We start from the raw sequence: 17,321 nt of genomic DNA on the forward strand, positions 1-17,321 counted from the left end.
ACCCTCTAGCAAATTTTCTTTATTCTTTTATACTATACATTTCTAATTCTAAAAAATTGTAACCTTTGTGCATTCCACACTACCTTGCCTCCTTTATGTTTTACTTGCAAAATTGTTGATTGATTAATGAAACACCAAAACTAGGTCTCTTCATGTAACCCACGCTGAGAACAAGCCAAGATCTAGGCTAGCCCCTGAGACCCCCAAAGCCTGGAAATGAAGGAAGGTATTTTATATTTATTACAAATCACAGGAATATCTCCGAGATGTTCTGTCCTTTGCAGCAAACACATTTTTGGTGCTCAGAAGCATTCTTTTGTGATTGATTAGTGATGAGTCATGCCGGCAGGGCAGGCTAAGGAGAAGGCGGCCACGCCTGGCGATCCGTGCAGTACTTGGGCTGTTTAAACAGGTCTGTGCCATGAGACTCAATATGATTATGGTGGCGCTCTGGGAGGTTGTTCAGAGGCCACTGTGAGCTCTGATAGTCACCAAGTTCTGCTGAGATAAGAAATCTCAGGAGAAGCTCCGCATATTTAGGCACCTATATTCGCTAAGACGTAAACATCCCCTCCCCTCACCCCACCCCAGGCCTTACAGAACCACTCAGTGGGCAAACCTGGAGACACTACACTAAGCAGAGCAAGCCAGATGTACAAAGATAAATGCTACGTGATCCCACCTGCACGTACAATCGAGAAGTGAGCTCATAGAAGCAGAGGGCAGAACAGAGCTTGCTAGGGACTAAGGAAGGGGGATGGGCGGAATAGGAGACATTGGTCAGAGTGAGACTTCTCCATCACAGGCTGGATAAATTCTGGAGATCAGTGTGCAGAGATGAGTATAGTGAATGTTTACTTAAAATTAAATCAGAAAGCGGATTTTAAATGTCCTCACCCCCAGCAACCATGGGTGTTGATAAATATGTTAATATGGCTGTGGAGATTAATACAATGCGCATACATAGATCAAACTACCATACTACGTACATAAAATAGGTATAGTTTTTTTTTCAAAGGCCAGACATAACCTGCTTTCCCTAAGGCTAAGGACCCTCCACAGAGTCTCACATTACCACCTACCAAGCACACAGGGCTGTGAGGCTTGAAATTCCAAAAAGACGTTCTCTCTCTTGTTTTGTTTCTTCTCTCCTAGCTGCCCACCAAATGCACACTGCTCTCTGCTTTTTGAATGATAAAAGTTTTTGTTTATCACCAGAACAAGCTATGTAAAAGTAGACCACTGGAGACAAGAAGCACGAGTGGAAGCCATCTCAAGGATTCCAGAAACTTTAAAGTCTCACCCTTGAGTTCAAAGCTGTTGAGTCCAGATATTAGGACACATAAACACCACGCAGTTTTCTGTCAGCCACAAAATGGTCTGGGCCAACAGACAGAGCCTCCCACTCAGCACTTCAAAAGTGGCGTGATGGTGATTTCTTTTCCATCCCTGACAAGTCACTCACGTGCAAGGACCGTGCCCTCGGTCTCACACCAACCGCAGTGATGCACGAGCTGAGCTCACAAATAAGCAAAAGGAAGTTACTACAAACAAAATCTCCCCTAATGTCACACTAGATTACAGAAGGGCAAGACTGATACTGTTCGGTCTGCACGCTGCTGCCATAGTACTGCGATGCTTAGCTGTGTCTGGGCTTCTGAGCTTAGGAAAAGTGCCACATTTTTAAAGGGATAGCGGCAGACTGAAGTAAATACAAACAAAAGCAAACACCCCAAGGAACAGTTATATCATGAGGAGAGAGGAGAAGGAATGTCTAGCCTACAGAAGGGTCCCATGAATGACATATAACGAGTCTGGTAGCACCTGAAGGACGGTCCTTTGTGAGAAAAAATAGATTGGTCCTGCTGCACTCCCCATAGCAGAATTAAGGTTGCTGGCTAGAAACTGTACAGGAGAATAGCTCGGGATTCTCTGTGAGAAACTGTGGCCTGTATGGGAAGGGAGAGGATAGATTGATCTCACAGGAAAGCTGCGATGGCGCTAATCAGCTGGATGGTTAGAAGGCGTTTAATGTCCCTCCTGAATCCCAGGCCTACAAACTGCTCACAACAGATGCCGTGCGCAGATGGGTTTGACAGAGCAAGTAGGAGCCTCGGGTAATTAACGCACCATATGACTATCTGCAGGTCTGACTGCAGATAAACTAGGGTATAGTCATGGTGATGTTCTGAAGGCAGTAGAGTGCTTTTAAAAATTATTTTATGTGCATGAGTGTTCTGCCTGCATGTGTGTATGTGCACCATGTGTGTGCAGTGCCTGTGGAAGTCAGAAGAGGGAGTCAGATCCCCTGGAATTTGAGTTATGATGATTGTGAATTGCCATGCCAGTGCTGGGAACAAAACTCAGTCCTCGGGAAGAGCAGCCAGTGCTCTCAACTGCTGAACTGGCTCTCCAGCCCCAAACAGCAGTAGGTTTTAACCGATGAGCCTCATGGGTGGAAGGGGAGGGGACCTCTGACCTGTGAAAAAAAGTGAGCAAAGTCAGCTTTGGTTTGGTTGGATACGGCTCATGGCACCAGGCCAAGACAGACCAGCTCACTGGCCATCTGAACTAGAACGGATGGTTCCTAGGGCCCATTCAGGGTGAATTAACCTCTGGCCATGCTCAGTACTAAGACTCTAGCAGCATCTGATCTCTAAATGGGAGCCATGCTGTGACGCTGGGGATCCAATATGAGCTGTGCTCATAGCTGCGAGTGTTGGCACCACGGGCTTGCAGGCACTTAGCATTAAGCCTGTAGTGCTCGTAGACTGGGAAGGCCATTGGCACAGAGCTAGGCCCACACATCTTAAATAGCGTCCACCCCACAGGAAGGCTCTAACATCCACCTGCACCTATGGGTTCATATGATTTCAAAAGCAGCTTATTAAATCAGTTCTGCATCTCTTCTGCCTGCTACTTGTATCTCAAGCATTCCCCTGCTTGGCAGCGGCAGTACCTTGGCTCCCTCCACACAGAGGCCTGCTGAGGAGGCTGGAATGTGTGTGAAGGAGTAGAAGGAGCAACCGATAGATGAAAGAGCTTCCTGGCTTCTGTCAAAGCACGCCTAGTTTTCTGCTATATGTGTGCAGGATTCCACGGGGGCCAATCTGGGGTCATCCATCAAAAGATTCAGGCATTTTGAATATCTCAAGTTGGTTTTTTTTTTTTGATCAGAGTTCAAACCTTTGACTGTACCTGGAGTATTTACCTTGAGAATGGCTACCACAGCACAGTCCCAACAATTGTCATTGGCCTTGAAATAAGCAGGAGGCAGAGGACAATGACATGATGGCACACCAAAAGAAATCATTCCACCCCAGAATAGTTTGGTAAGCCAGTGAGTTTATGGAAGTCCTCACTGTGACGTGGGAAAGAGGTTACCTAAAGGAGCATACAGCTGCATGCCCGGCCCAGCTCGGGTGACTCACAGTACTGCACCCTTGGAGCTCCCTGCACAGTCTGCAGGATTCTCTGCTCATCCCAGTGCAATGGTGTGCTCCCCCAGTGATTGCTGCTGCTGAGATAACGTCATTGGACTTTGCGAATCTGGAACCTTCCACATTTTCTGAGCCTTGAAAATGTAGTTTACTTCCGGATCTTATGAGTCCCCTCATTCCCTCTGTAAGGAAATGTTTCGATTCAGTGGAGATAGCTGCACAGCAGCTTCATCGCATGGACCAGGTCGTGTGGGCACAGTCACCACTCCCCTTAGAGCTGAGTCTGCTTCTCAGCCATCGCTCCTAAGAGGTCCCGTGTCCGTCATTGGTCAAGTGTTCTGGACTCTGACTTGGCGTTTTAGGATGTGCAGATCTGTCTTAGTGGGATTTGATCCATCCCGTGCTTGTACCTCCATTTGCACATCCCAGGATTGCATACCAGTAAGGAGGTCTATGATGATTTCCAACAAACTTTCCCAAAATTCTATCACCTAATGATTTCTCCAGCATCTTTTACAGTGTGGGACTTCGTCTTTCCTGTTCCAAGTAAGTGATAAGAGAAAGATAATAACAATGTCATTGGCTTGGAGACACACAGTGGCTCTGCTGGCCTTTGCTTGTGACCTGTGCCATTACTTCACCTCCATGGGTCTCTATTTCCTTTTCTATAAAATGTGGTACCTCACGAGCTGCTGAGGAGATTGGTTAGAAACAGGCAGAGGCCTGGCATGCAGTGGATGCCCCAACACGGTTAGTTAGCTCTGTTGTCTTTGCTTCTTTTCTTCTGCCCTTTGTTTTAATGTACATCTGCTTGTTCTATGCCTGCAAAGATTGTTCTTGATCAGCAGAGAAGAAAAGCTGAGTGAAAACTAGACTCCAATACCACACACTTCTCCCCATGTTTAAAGAAATTAGAATGAAAGAAAGGATAAGCCATGGAAGATGCTCTTGTATTTGGATCTTTTGCTCTCTCTCTCTCTCTCTTTCTCCCTCCCTCCCTCAGCACTTAGTTCTCCACTTAGTTGCTCACCAGAGTGGAGTGACAGTTGTCTCCATGATATCCAGGGTGGACACGTCCAGAGAAATCAGCAGTAACTTTAAAGAGAACAGAACTGCCCACCGCTGTTGAGCTTTTCCCCACTAGGACTGCAGGATAAAAGCAATTCATGAGCAAAGGTTTCATCGCAATGCCTATAAGTTACCACAAAACAAGTTTTCAATGGTATCACCGATCTGCTTTAAATAAATGGCTTTAGAAATATAAAGTGACAAAAACATTGTGGGCAGTTGGCTTGATTAACAGACGCAACCTGGGCTCTAATATAAGAATTAGGGGTGTTGCCGGGCGGTGGTGGCGCACGCCTTTAATCCCAGCACTTGGGAGGCAGAGACAGGCGGATCTCTGTGAGTTCGAGGCCAGCCTGGTCTACAAGAGCTAGTTCCAGGACAGGAACCAAAAGCTACAGAGAAACCCTGTCTCGAAAAATCCAAAAAAAAAAAAAAAAGAATTAGGGGTGTTGCGTGTGGCACAGAAGAGTTGGGAATCTTCTCCTTGGATGCTCTTGCCAAAAACAAGACTGGCGTTTGTGGCATATGGCTTTGTTCTAAGTTGCATTTCTTTCAATCAAGACTCCAAAATCCCCCTTCAAATTCAGTTTTTGTTCTCTATTACTCATCTGTGCAATGCTGCTTTCATGTCAATGTGCGTATATGCCAAATCATACATAGTTACAGTCTTGGTGTTTTCAGAGTAAGGTAATGTAGTCTCTTTCGAAGCATACGCCTCATCATACAAGCAAGGAGACAGAACAACAGGCCACAATTGTTTGTTCAGTTATTGGCATGCTTCTGAGGAAGAATCATTCCATACACTTAAAAAATGTATCCAAGAAAGCAATGAACCATAATCTAGGTACTTGGGATGTCCCGCCTTTAAGGTTATTCATGACTATAATAAAATGGCTACACCCCTTTTCCTGCCTTTACTTATCATCTTGGCCCACATACAGTATTCCTAAACACCAAACCCTTCCTTCTCTCTTCTCCACTCTCTCCCATCCCCTCACTCACCCCAGTGAAGAGGTGATAATGTCACCTATATGGCTTCATGCCCTTGGTGTTGGACCATCAAGCCAAAAGCACATGCCCAAAGTAGTTGACAGTAATGTCTCACTCCCATAGCAGTTGGTGCTGATGCTGCGAGCCTAGCTAACGCCATCTGACACTGTGTTAGAGTTCATTCTTTCTACGGTTCAGACCCAGGCTACCAATATGCCAAGCTTTACTTACATACCTCTTACCTTCTACAAAGGATACAGGAGAACAAGAATCTTAGACCCCAATAAGAGCACAGAGCCCATGGTCTGATCCTTTTCTACACGATTTCCTCCTTTTCTACCTGAAAACTATCTTGCCTCTTTTTTGCATAGTCATCGCACGAGACTCATTCACTATTGTCATGACAGTATCTTATAAAATTAGGCCAGCAAAAATTTCCACAAGGAAAGACACTACATGCTGATGAGCAGCTTGGAGTAATAATAACAAAAAGCAAGGTCTTAACTGGTCTTGTTACACATTTAAAGACTGAATTATTTTATATGTACGCCTGTGTGCCCGAGTGCATGTATGTGCAGCACACAAGTGCAGTACCCACAGACACAGAAAGAGGGCATGCGATCCCTGGAACTGGGCTTGTAGATAGTGGAGATCTGCCATGTGGGTGCCAGGAATCCAACCTAGGTCCGCGGGAAAGCAGCCAGTGCTCTTAACCACTGAACCTTCTCTCCAGCTTCCTGTTACACTTTTAATTGAAAGTTTCTAGTTGGTAGGTAAGCTGCTTTTCATTCTGAGTCAGCCAAAAGTGAGAACAATCTGGACATGAGCTTTGCAACTCAAAGAACTTTATTTATCACCTCAGGGCTTAGAATGCAATAAGTTTTCTGTGGGCTTTTTTTTCTTTTCTTTCATTTTTCTCTTCTCTTCTTTTTCCTTTTTCCTTCTTTTCTTTTCCTTCTTTTTTTTTTCCTTTTGACATCAAACACTTCTGAAGAGAAAATGGGGAGGAGAGATTCTGGTTTGCCTTATGTGGTTCCTCAGATATGGTCAAACTGAGCAGCAGTTTTCTGTATCCCTGCTCCCCAGTTTCCAGCCTGAACGCTGTGGGTACAGAACTCTCCTGCAGAGAGAGCTCTCCCCAGGTCCCATGTCAGAATTCCCAGACTCAATTTCTGTTGTTGTTTGGGGCTGTTTTTTTTAAGCCTATCTAATATCTCTGTCTGGGTCTGGCTTGCTACCCTCACCCCAGTCATGTGATATTGTTCGACTAGCATTGGGTTTGTCTTTCTCTTTTTCTTTTTTAAATCGAGACCCCCTCCACACGTGACCAGATATTTCCTATACGCCTTTACAAGTGTTCCCTGTGGTTCTGCAGGTTGTCCACAGTCTGCCAGTGTACCTGCTTCCCGTGTAGTAGTTCTTGGCGGCAGCTTCAATGGGACCTGGACTTTGTATTTGTTTCGTAGTGATTAAAAGCTGGGGACGCAGACACATTAAAGGAGCACGGCTGGGTGCTGAGTACATAACTCTGCACGGGTTGTCTATTCATGTCTTGTCTATAAGAGCCTTGATGCTCCATTGCATGGTTGTTTGGAACTTCTTTTTTTACCTCTGGTGTCAACATAGGATTAAAAGGTTTGTTTAGAAACGTTTTACTTAATTAATTCCGTTGTAATGAAGGCTGAAATTTTATACCCAGTGACCCGTACTTATTTGACCCGTACTCTTTATTTAAGAAGTGTAACGCAGCTCCCCACCCCTTAAAAAAAATTCTAGTTGCCGCTGACTTTAGGAAAGCCAAAACGCTTTCTCTAACTTTCATAACCTGAACGGGTTCCTGTGCCAGGGCTTGTTCGTCCCCTTCTGAATTCTCTGTGCCTCTCTCCTCTCTCAGCTCTGGGGTTTGGGGTCTTTGTCAGCCCCTGGTACTTCCAATCCAATATTTGCTTTAAGCCCTGTGTGAAAGATCTGCTGGTTCTGCCTCTCCTCCCCGGCTCCGCGCTGACGGAACACGCCCAGTCCCCTCTCCTCGTGCTTTGATTGGCTCTTGGGGTCACATGAGGGACCCGGAGGGTTGGAATTCTGACTTGTGGCTTTTGGCACTCCTTTTTCTTTTTAAAAATCGCTGGGTCTGTGGCTCTCTCCTGGGGCTCGGTGCCTTTGGCCGAGGCTGGAGACAGCTGCGAACAGCCACGGGCAGCTGAGGTGGCAGTGGGAACTCTCCCGAGATGTTCAGCCAGGTGCCCAGGACCCCGGCTGCAGGCTGCTACTATCTAAATCCCTTGACACCTGAGAGCCAGGAGATGTACTTGCGATTTGATCAGACTGCCAGACGCTCTCCCTACAGGATGAGCCGGATCCTAGCACGCCATCACCTAGTGACTAAAATTCAGCAAGGTGAGTTGCCGGCACTGCCAGGGTGCCGCTCATTTCTGTTGGCTCTGTCTTGTACTACTTAGAAAGTTACCGTTCGCACTATACACCGCACAGATTCCTATGCCACGCTGCGTGGAACTCTTCCAGATAACTTTAGACTCCAGTGTTAAGCAGTCTGTGAGAGCACTGAGCGCCGCATAAATCACAAGAATATTTCCCAGTCGGACGTGAATCATGAATTCCAAATCCTCCGTGTGTAAACCGAACGAATGAGACAGGTTTACTCAGTGTGTGTATGTGTGTTGGGTAGATTTTCTGCAGGTAAACTCATACTCCGGTCACATTTTAAAAGCGAACACTTGTTTATTTGACTGGGGAAAGAACAGAGAGCTAAGGACTAATCTCCAGCCTGCCTGGAGTTTATAGGGCATCTTCATTGAAGGGGAACAGGGAGAGTCTATGCTGAAGGCCACTGGGCTGACAGCTTGAATTACATTCTTTTCCTGTCTGTGTGTTTGTGTGGATAGTCACCGCTGATTTGTTGATACTGTTTTCTTGCTAAAGGATAAATGTGACTCTTCACCTTCAAACGGAGCCTCTGACTACACACACTTAGGAGCTGTGGCTTCCTAAGGCAAGGGGGTAGTGTTGATTACGTTACTTCGGGCTGCTAGGTGATCCCTTTTCATTCTTAAAGGGAACAAATAAAATCCTTGTACCCTGAACATTAATAAAATTCATGGTTTGTTTCGTTTAAAGACTTAAAGCTTAAAGCATGCTCCATATGGGACAGATCTAAAGAGTGTCAAGGAAGTCCCTGACTAGTGACCATTTAAAAGACAGACCCATCCAGATCCACAGTCAGTAGCTAGTCACCTTCCTGCTGACTACAGACCTAACTAAATCATTCCGTTGGCTCTACCAGGAATGTCAAGAGCTGTTGGAAAATGGAGTTCCCACTTAGATCCGTGTGTTTAAGAGTCTGTTGAATTTTCGAGGGGAAGCCAGGGTCTGTAATCTTAAAAGATCTCACTGCCATGTCTCCGAGAGGAACAATACATATTCCAGGAGGCGGCATCTAATGAGATTGTTTCCTTGGGAATGGGCATTTGTTTGTGAATGTTCAGGAACTGGCTATGTGTGAAGGATACTGGTGCCGCATACCATTCTGATTGCAGGAAGGATATTAAGTCACTCCATGAACTCTGTGTGCAAGTCCCACTTGAATAGAAACAAAAGTATTCCCTGTGGCTTGATTTAAAAATATATTCAGCTGAGAATAAGAACAGACTCCGTGTTCGACTTAGCAACTTCTTACTGTGGGGGCCGTATTGGGTCTATCATCCTTTGGACATAGGGATTTAGCAAGCAAACTGTCATCTGCAGGCTGTGCTCAGCTCTCCATGTGCATATGAACCTTATCATATTAGAAATTGCGTGTTTTTCCAGTCCTCCTCATATGTATCGTCATATGATTCGTCATATGTATCGTCATATGGTCATTGATTTATGTTCTTCTGGGATAACGGTTGTTTTTCGTGAATTACCATCGAAAATGAGTCATTCTTACATATGGGCACTGTATCCCTGTCTGTGCTTTATTTTTGAATAATTAGAAAATCCCAGGAACCTCTTTGTTTTACATGGGGTAATGGAGTGATCGAGGCGACTGGATTCTTAAAGGTTAAAACAACAGTTAGGACACAGGACAGAATTCCCACCCTCGACTGATTCAGAAATTGTGATGGGTGAACATCATACACTGTTTAGTGAGCAGATACAAAGTGACTTTTATCAGAGACACGGCTCAGGCTATTAATGGAGCATTTGCATCATACCAGGATGTGAGAACTATGAATACTAACTTATTTTTCTCTCAAAAGGCGCTATTAGTACAGTGTCCTTTTAGGTCCACTGTGAAGCTGAGCAAACAGAGGCACATAACCTTCAGAGGCATATGGTGGAGCTGGCATTTGAACACAAATCTGAGGCTCATGCTCTTCAATACACTACACTATATTTTGGGTTTATATACATTGAATGTATGAATGTCAGATAGAATGCTGGACCTATGATTTGGTTTTGGGTTCTAGGACACACCAATGTTCTCGTAACTAGAAACAGCAAGGAATCCATTAGATTTCCAGTTGCCTACTCACAGTGTGACTTCCAGTTAAGTTTTATTTCTGTTGTGCATGCAATGTACTATGAGTTTGGGTCTGTTTGGATAGTTAGCACCCAGAAGTACAGGTAACATACCAAGTTATGTTACCAACAATCTTTAATTATTCCATTAAAGTAAAGTGCATATAAAATTAATGTAAGTACTATATTTGTATACCAGCATCTTAAAGTGACAGCCACAGCAGCAAAATTTCAGCATCTTGCCTTAGATCTTTCAAAGGAACTTTTGCACTTATTAATATCATTTGTGGTACCACAGTCATGATTTCTTGTGGCTGGTGGGGGTGGGGGGAGTACGGAGAGAAGCAAGTTGCTCTCCGATGACCTCATTCTAGTGAGCTAATCATTGAATGGCATGGACATGATTCAACGCTCATGGGAAGGGAAAACAAGGGAGAGAAATAATGGAACCCTTTGATGATGCCTGACACCAGAATTGTTACCCAAACCCGCATGAATCAAGGCTTGCTCGTCTTAGGGCAGGGCATACTCCAAAACATGCACATGTTCCTTCTCTAGCCATATACAAGGGCTCTGTAGCTAATCCCAGCTCAGGAGAGAGAGGTCTAAATCAGAGTGGCGGAGAGCAGAGTGAGCGCCTACCAGAAGTTGTTGCCCTCCTCCCTGCCCTTTGCAAGCCATTCATGCCTGAATCAATCTGGAAAGTGTTGAGGCTGAAATAGAAAGGCAATGACAATGGTACTCACTCAAACCTCGTTCATTGCTTCCTTCTCCAGGAGGCACCATGGGGAGAGAGAGCAGAGGATGTGGGTGTGAGGGTATAGTTAGGTCATGGTAAGACAGGACGGGATTTGTTTTCTGATTTTAATATAGTAAGATATGTACAAGATATTAAACTCACCACAGCAGCCATTTGTCAGTGTATTGTATGGTCGTTATCATGGTGTTGGCGGCCCCACTTATTGTCTGTTCCACTTACATCTTGCTGGAACTGAAATTCTCAATGCGCCCATTACACTTGCTTCGTTTCCTCCCTCACATCAGCCCCCGCCTACCACTGTCTTGCTTTTATCTAAATTACAGCGTTTTCACAAGATTTGTTTACCTCTGAATGCTGCACAGTATCCCATTGTATGTCTGTATCATATTTCCCCCTTTAAAAATGCAGTTACCATAATTGGCCTTGTAGGAGAACTGGCCTTCCAATGTCGTTATTTTAGGATATCAAAAAACATCATGTTCTCTCTCTCTCTCTCTCTCTCTCTCTCTCTCTCTCTCTCTCTCTCTCTCTCTCTCTCCTCCCCCCCTTGCAAAAGCTAAATCAAAGCAGGTCCATAAATGTGGTTAGTTTTTGAAGAAATCTATCATCGTGCATTTTATTTGAAATTCTCAAAAACCATCATGATATGGCCCATATTTCAGTACAATCGACTGACGAAAGAAAAAAGAGGCAGGGATCCAGGCACTGTTTCAACACCATCCATCTTTGTGGTGGCAGTTTCCAGGATGTCACTGGGCCTTTGCTGCTGAGTGAGTAATGCGGACAGGCTATGTCTTGAGTTAGAATTCTCTGGAGTCATATCAGTAATTATTTCACTGCGTGGATAGAAAACTGAGGGACTTAAATACAGCACGAGAAAAACCATAACGAGTCGCAACGTCTCTCTCATCTGTGGACTCGCAGCACCTCTGCTGTCTGTGGACTCGCAGCACCTCTGCCGTCTGTGGACATGCAGCATCTCTGCCGTCTGTGGAGCTGCAGCATCTCTGCCGTCTGTGGACATGCAGCACCTCTGCCGTCTGTGGACATGCAGCATCTCTGCCGTCTGTGGACATGCAGCATCTCTGCCGTCTGTGGACATGCAGCATCTCTGCCGTCTGTGGACATGCAGCACCTCTGCCGTCTGTGGACATGCAGCATCTCTGCCGTCTGTGGACATGCAGCACCTCTGCCGTCTGTGGACATGCAGCATCTCTGCCGTCTGTGGACATGCAGCATCTCTGCCGTCTGTGGACATGCAGCATCTCTGCCGTCTGTGGACATGCAGCATCTCTGCCGTCCGTGGAGCCGCAGCATCTCTGCCGTCTGTGGAGCCGCAGCACCTCTGCCGTCTGTGGACTCGCAGCATCTCTGCCGTCTGTGGAGCCGCAGCATCTCTGCCGTCTGTGGACTCGCAGCATCTCTGCCGTCTGTGGAGCTGCAGCATCTCTGCCGTCTGTGGACTCGCAGCATCTCTGCCGTCTGTGGAGCCGCAGCATCTCTGCCGTCTGTGGACTCGCGGCATCTCTGCCGTCTGTGGAGCTGCAGCATCTCTGCCGTCTGTGGACTCGCGGCATCTCTGCCGTCTGTGGAGCCGCAGCATCTCTGCCGTCTGTGGACTCGCAGCATCTCTGCCGTCTGTGGACTCGCGGCATCTCTGCCGTCTGTGGACTCGCGGCATCTCTGCCGTCTGTGGACTCGCAGCATCTCTGCCGTCTGTGGACTCGCGGCATCTCTGCCGTCTGTGGACTCACGGCATCTCTGCCGTCTGTGGAGCTGCAGCATCTCTGCCGTCTGCAGAATCACAGCGTCTCTGTCATCTGTAATCAGCCAGCAGCTTCTAATTTTTGATATTTCTGTTTTCTGAAGAAAGCCGTAAAACAAATTCAGGTTTTTGTCTTTTCCTTGCTACTAAATTCTCGTGTGATTTCAGGGAAGTCACAACTCCTCTGAAACTTCCTTCATATAACATGGGTTTGGATTCAGCTCTCTGTAAAGTTCTTTTCGTGTCTGAAATTGGAGAATTCCTTGTTCTCAGGTATCCTTTGAGGGAAGGATGATTCTTACTCCAGCTTTCCTTATTATGTTGCTCAGTATCTATCTGCTTACGTCTGATCCATGTGCTTTTTTGGTATTTGTGTCCTGAGCCCACAAGGATGTGCAGTCTGTGGTCTATTTCAATGTTGTAATTACTATAATTATAGAGAAACTTTTTCCCCAGGGGTCCTGGCCTTGCTGTGACCTTGTTGTTTTGTCCAGTTGGTGTCAGGAGCGTGGAGAGTAGAGAATGCCTGTGTGTGCCCTTGTGCTCACTGCAAGATTCTCTGCTTGGTAAGAAGTAGAGAATTCAGAAAATCTCACTGCTAGGGAAAGTAGTGGAAGCTGGGCTTTCATTTTTCCTTGAAGTTTAATCTAAGATGATCTTTAAACAGACACAGCGACGGAGTTGAACTTTGCTAAAGTGGTACGTGCTTCAGTCCCCAAATAATTCAGGCGGTATGAGTGGCATAGTTTTTCTCCCCCGTTACTCTGTCAAATGGCATCTTGGCAATTTGCCCAACCTAAGTGGTGAGCGTTGCCCATCCCTGGTGAGTGGAGGACCCTCACTGCCCTCCACCCCCTAACTGGATAGTGTTTGCCTAAATTAAACGATCATTTGTTCCTCTGAAATATTTGGTCCTTTCTTACCCAATCCTCTCTGAGTAACAGGGCAAATGTGACGCAAAAGAACAAAGGACGCACAGAGAGCAGGCTGGGAAGGCACCCGTCGCCGGTGACCATCCGCATTGCTCAAGCTTCTGAAAAAGAGTGTGGAAATTGGTACAAGCCATATTTTCTAAATCAGAGCCTGTTTCTCTTGAGTAGGGGCGATCGGAGGGCCTGCTGTGGAAAGGGAACCAGCTAACCAAAGTTACAGGGAAATGGGCTAGTGACTTCAGGCAAATAACCTCAGAGAGTGTTTAAAGCTTTTACTACCTAGCAGGAAGAAAAGTAGGAAGGAGAGCAGCAAGTGGACCGCAGAAAGACATCCAACAAAAGAGAGATGTGCTTATGACCCTAAAGACCGTGAGCCCAGAGCCTTGGGTTGCTGCTCTTGTTTGCTCTGATTCTGTAAACACCGCTCGCATTCAAACAGCTCGCAATCTGGATTCTGCGGCAGTACTTTAAGAAAGAGGGGGTTCATTTTCTCATCTCCACTCACCTCCCCCCATCAACTGCTCTTTAATTCCTAGTAAAATCTATGATCAATGTGACTGGCTCTCACAAATTGAGAATCCTCCTTTTTCCAGGAAACTTAATTATGGCCAAGATAGAAGCAGTGGTCACCTTCCCAACTCGCCAGCTCCATATTGGAAGCCCTAGTGCCTGTCAGTGGACGATCCAACAGAACCAAGCTAGTAAAGAGCCAATAGCAAGTGAACTTCAGTATCTCTCTGATAAAGGGGGAATGTGCAGGTGGGGACTTAGCAGAGAAATGTCATTTACCAGGATATATTCTGTCTCTGCATCTAGTTACAAGAATACAGCAAAGAAGATGGAACAGCCATCAATCACACCCCAGATATTTGGATAAAATAAAGATTAGTTAAAAATCATTTGCTATTTGCCTGGAGACAGTTGGGATATGAGCTGGGTGGGGAAAGGTACCAGATGTTAGTTTGTGGTAGCCTGTGAAAGAATATACAACTCAATAGGACCATAAGAGAAAGAAAAATACTCTGACAGAAAGAAAAAAGGCTGGTTAATTTGTAAGGTAAAATCAAAAAGCATTATTACACAGAAGTATAAAATACACAAGGCCCCAAATAGCTATTTAAAATGGTCCACAAATTGGACTTCAGCTTTCTGATATGTAAGAAAGGATCAGAGGAGAAAACACAATCAAGGGATACTGTGCTAGGTCTATTACGTAGAAACACACAACATAGCTTCTCGTGGTACTTGATGTTCAGAAGAATATCCTCCAAAAACTGTCTGAGAGTAATTTCCTACACCAGTCTCATAAGGAGCTGTGGTGGAGGCTGTGTCCAGCCACCACTCTGGTGACTTCAGCGCTATCATTTATTTCCTTTAAGCTTTTATTTTGGATTTATTTGTTTTATTATATGCCTGTGTTTTACCTGCACGTGTGTCTGGGCATCACATGTAGTACCTGGCATCTGTGGAGGTCAGGAGAGGTCACTGGATTTCCTGGAACTATAGCTGTGGTCTGTGTGAGCCATCTTGTAGGTGCTGGAAACCGAGCCCAAGTCCTCTACAAAAATAACAAGCACTCTTAAGCACTGGGCCACCTCCTCAGTCTCATCATTTCTCCCGTTTACCTGTCAGTGGGCTTAGGGCCACCACAAGAAGTTACACCTCGATAAAAGTGTCCGGAAGAGGGGTGAGTGGCTGACTTCATATAAGAAGAGCAAGGAGACTTCTTGAGCAAGAAGTGCAGAAGCAGCGCTCCCAGGTCTGTGCTGTGGGACAAGAGTCCCATTAGACGGGCATTCCTGCAGGAGCTGTTTCTGCAGTTAAGTAATTTGGGAAGCGACGCATCTTTCTTCCTTCCTTGAAAATTTCCACACAGCGAAGGCAGAGAAAGGCTGCTCCAGAGAACACTTTGTTTAAACTGCCAATCTTTGTCAGGCAACCACTTTCCACCAGATTCCAGAAAGTGACGTCTTCCAAAACTGAGGCTGCTGGGGACTGGCTGGGAAACGGGTTGAGGGCAGTGCATGGCCTGCAGTCTGCTCCAATGGTTCTCTTCATATTCCTGGCATGGGTCTTACAGAACCTAGTTAGAAGGTTTCTATGGTTTTTTTTAAGGGTGACATTGCAAATATTCTGTTTTTTTTAAATAGGTGATTTGACATCTTTTAAATTTTTGTTTATTAATTCTTTCATGTACTATATTTTGATCAAATTCCTTGCCTTCCCTAAACTCTTCCTAGATTCTCCCCCACCTTTCACCATCCACCCAATTTCATTTTCTCTCTTTAAAACAAACAAATGAAGCAGGGGGGAAAGAAAGTCAAAACAGACAAACTAAAGAAAAGAAAGAAAATAAAACTCTTTCTGGTAGAGGCCAACTAGCCATCTCTTTTTTTTTTTTTTAAATCAAAACAACGGAATGCGGATTCCACTCTGAGTAGACATCCCCTGCTTGTGGGTCAAACAGAAAACGGAGAGAGCGTATTTGAGCAGTTATTAATTGACAGAGCACAGCAGGTAACCGGTGGCAGAGATGTCTAAAATCTAAGTACCAATGCGCTGGAAGTGAGAAGGCTGCTTCTCTCTGGTTTTGGATCTATCTAACTGGCCGTCTAACAAAAGTCTTGAATGAGTTCAGAGAGGGTCTGGCATTTCCATAGCTAACTGAAGATGGTCCAGGATTGCTTGGAAATGGAATTCTCAGACACAGGGAAACAGCTGTGGCCCTTGGGCAGCATCAAACTCCTCTCTCCCTGGCTCTAGGTGACCAGTCCCTGCAGTACCTCTCACTTCATGGTCCAGACATCCCTTTGGCAGCAATGAATGATTTGGTGCCGGGCCCTTCATGATCACAAGGCCCTGTGGGTAAGGGGAAAGAAGTTATTCTCAGTATGCAGAAGAACGTGAACTGGGCAGAATATAGGCAATTTTGATTAGTAAAATCTGTTGAGCTGAGTTTATAAACAACTTGTCAATTCCCAGGAAGCTTCCAGATACGTTCTTAGGATATTTTCCTCTGCTGGTAAGGACAAGGCATTTGAACATTTGCATGATGCATGATCCTTCTTAAACAAATCTTCACAACATCAGAACTCTACAGAGGAACACATGGAGTATCTTCCTAGCTGGCCTCCGTGCTCCTTTATAAAGTCATAGCAGACCACAGCAAGCATTGCAAAATAAGACTGTCTAGGGCAGGACACGTCACCATGAAGTTTTATGTGTCAGTGTTTGAAGAGGCATAAATCCCTCTCTGCCCCCAACTTAGTATCTAAAGGAATTCAAGGAAGAACTTGGGGGTGAAAAATGATTTTAAAGTTACAGAAGTTGTTATTGCTGATAGATGAAGGAGATCGATGGGAATAAATCCAAAATATCGGCCCTCCTGACAGACGATTCCTCATAAAGTAGAGAAATACATTTTAAAGATTCTCGCAGAGGTAGAGCTGCTGAGCTGGGAATGATTTGTGTTGCTCTGTCTGTCACACAGACTGATAAACACTAGGTTGAAGCAGCGTCCAGAGGGTCTGGCCGGTCACCATGGACCTGACTCATGTCAGTATTTTGAGGCGCATTCCAGCTTTTCCCTACCAGGTTAATTTTGAAAAGCCATGCATCGGGATGATAAAGAGCCTTTGACTCAGTGTTCAGTGTCTCTAGGTGAACAGCTGCCCTTCATCTACATTCATCCACAGAATAACGTGCCAGGGGGGAGCTTGGACAGCCATAGAGCTGTGTTTTCCTCACAGAAAGTTTTACTATCATGAAGTTATTTACAATATCTCAAGTTCTGTGAGGTCCAAGGAAAAATGGCGAAGCTAGCGGTGGTTTTTCCAATAAACCCA

At 45.4% G+C, this 17,321-nt stretch overlaps 1 protein-coding gene across 4 annotated transcripts in view; it reads left to right on the forward strand.

The window, feature by feature from the left end:
* The window catches only part of Stard13 (StAR related lipid transfer domain containing 13), a 211,555-nt gene that overhangs the window by 39,807 nt on the left and 154,427 nt on the right, over positions 1 to 17,321 (forward strand). The window contains exon 1 of one of the 4 annotated variants that reach the window (XM_075971333.1): positions 7,597 to 7,895. The exons of 2 other annotated variants lie outside the window; for them this stretch is intronic. In XM_075971333.1, the coding sequence (XP_075827448.1) occupies positions 7,727 to 7,895 (169 nt within the window). In that variant the 5' untranslated portion in view covers positions 7,597 to 7,726. Of the gene's footprint in view, positions 1 to 7,596; positions 7,896 to 17,321 lie in introns of those variants that run through there. One more of the 4 variants, XM_075971349.1, reaches the window with a different exon arrangement.

The sequence above is a fragment of the Microtus pennsylvanicus genome, chromosome 1 (genome assembly GCF_037038515.1).
Source record: "Microtus pennsylvanicus isolate mMicPen1 chromosome 1, mMicPen1.hap1, whole genome shotgun sequence".
Lineage (NCBI taxonomy): Eukaryota > Metazoa > Chordata > Mammalia > Rodentia > Cricetidae > Microtus > Microtus pennsylvanicus.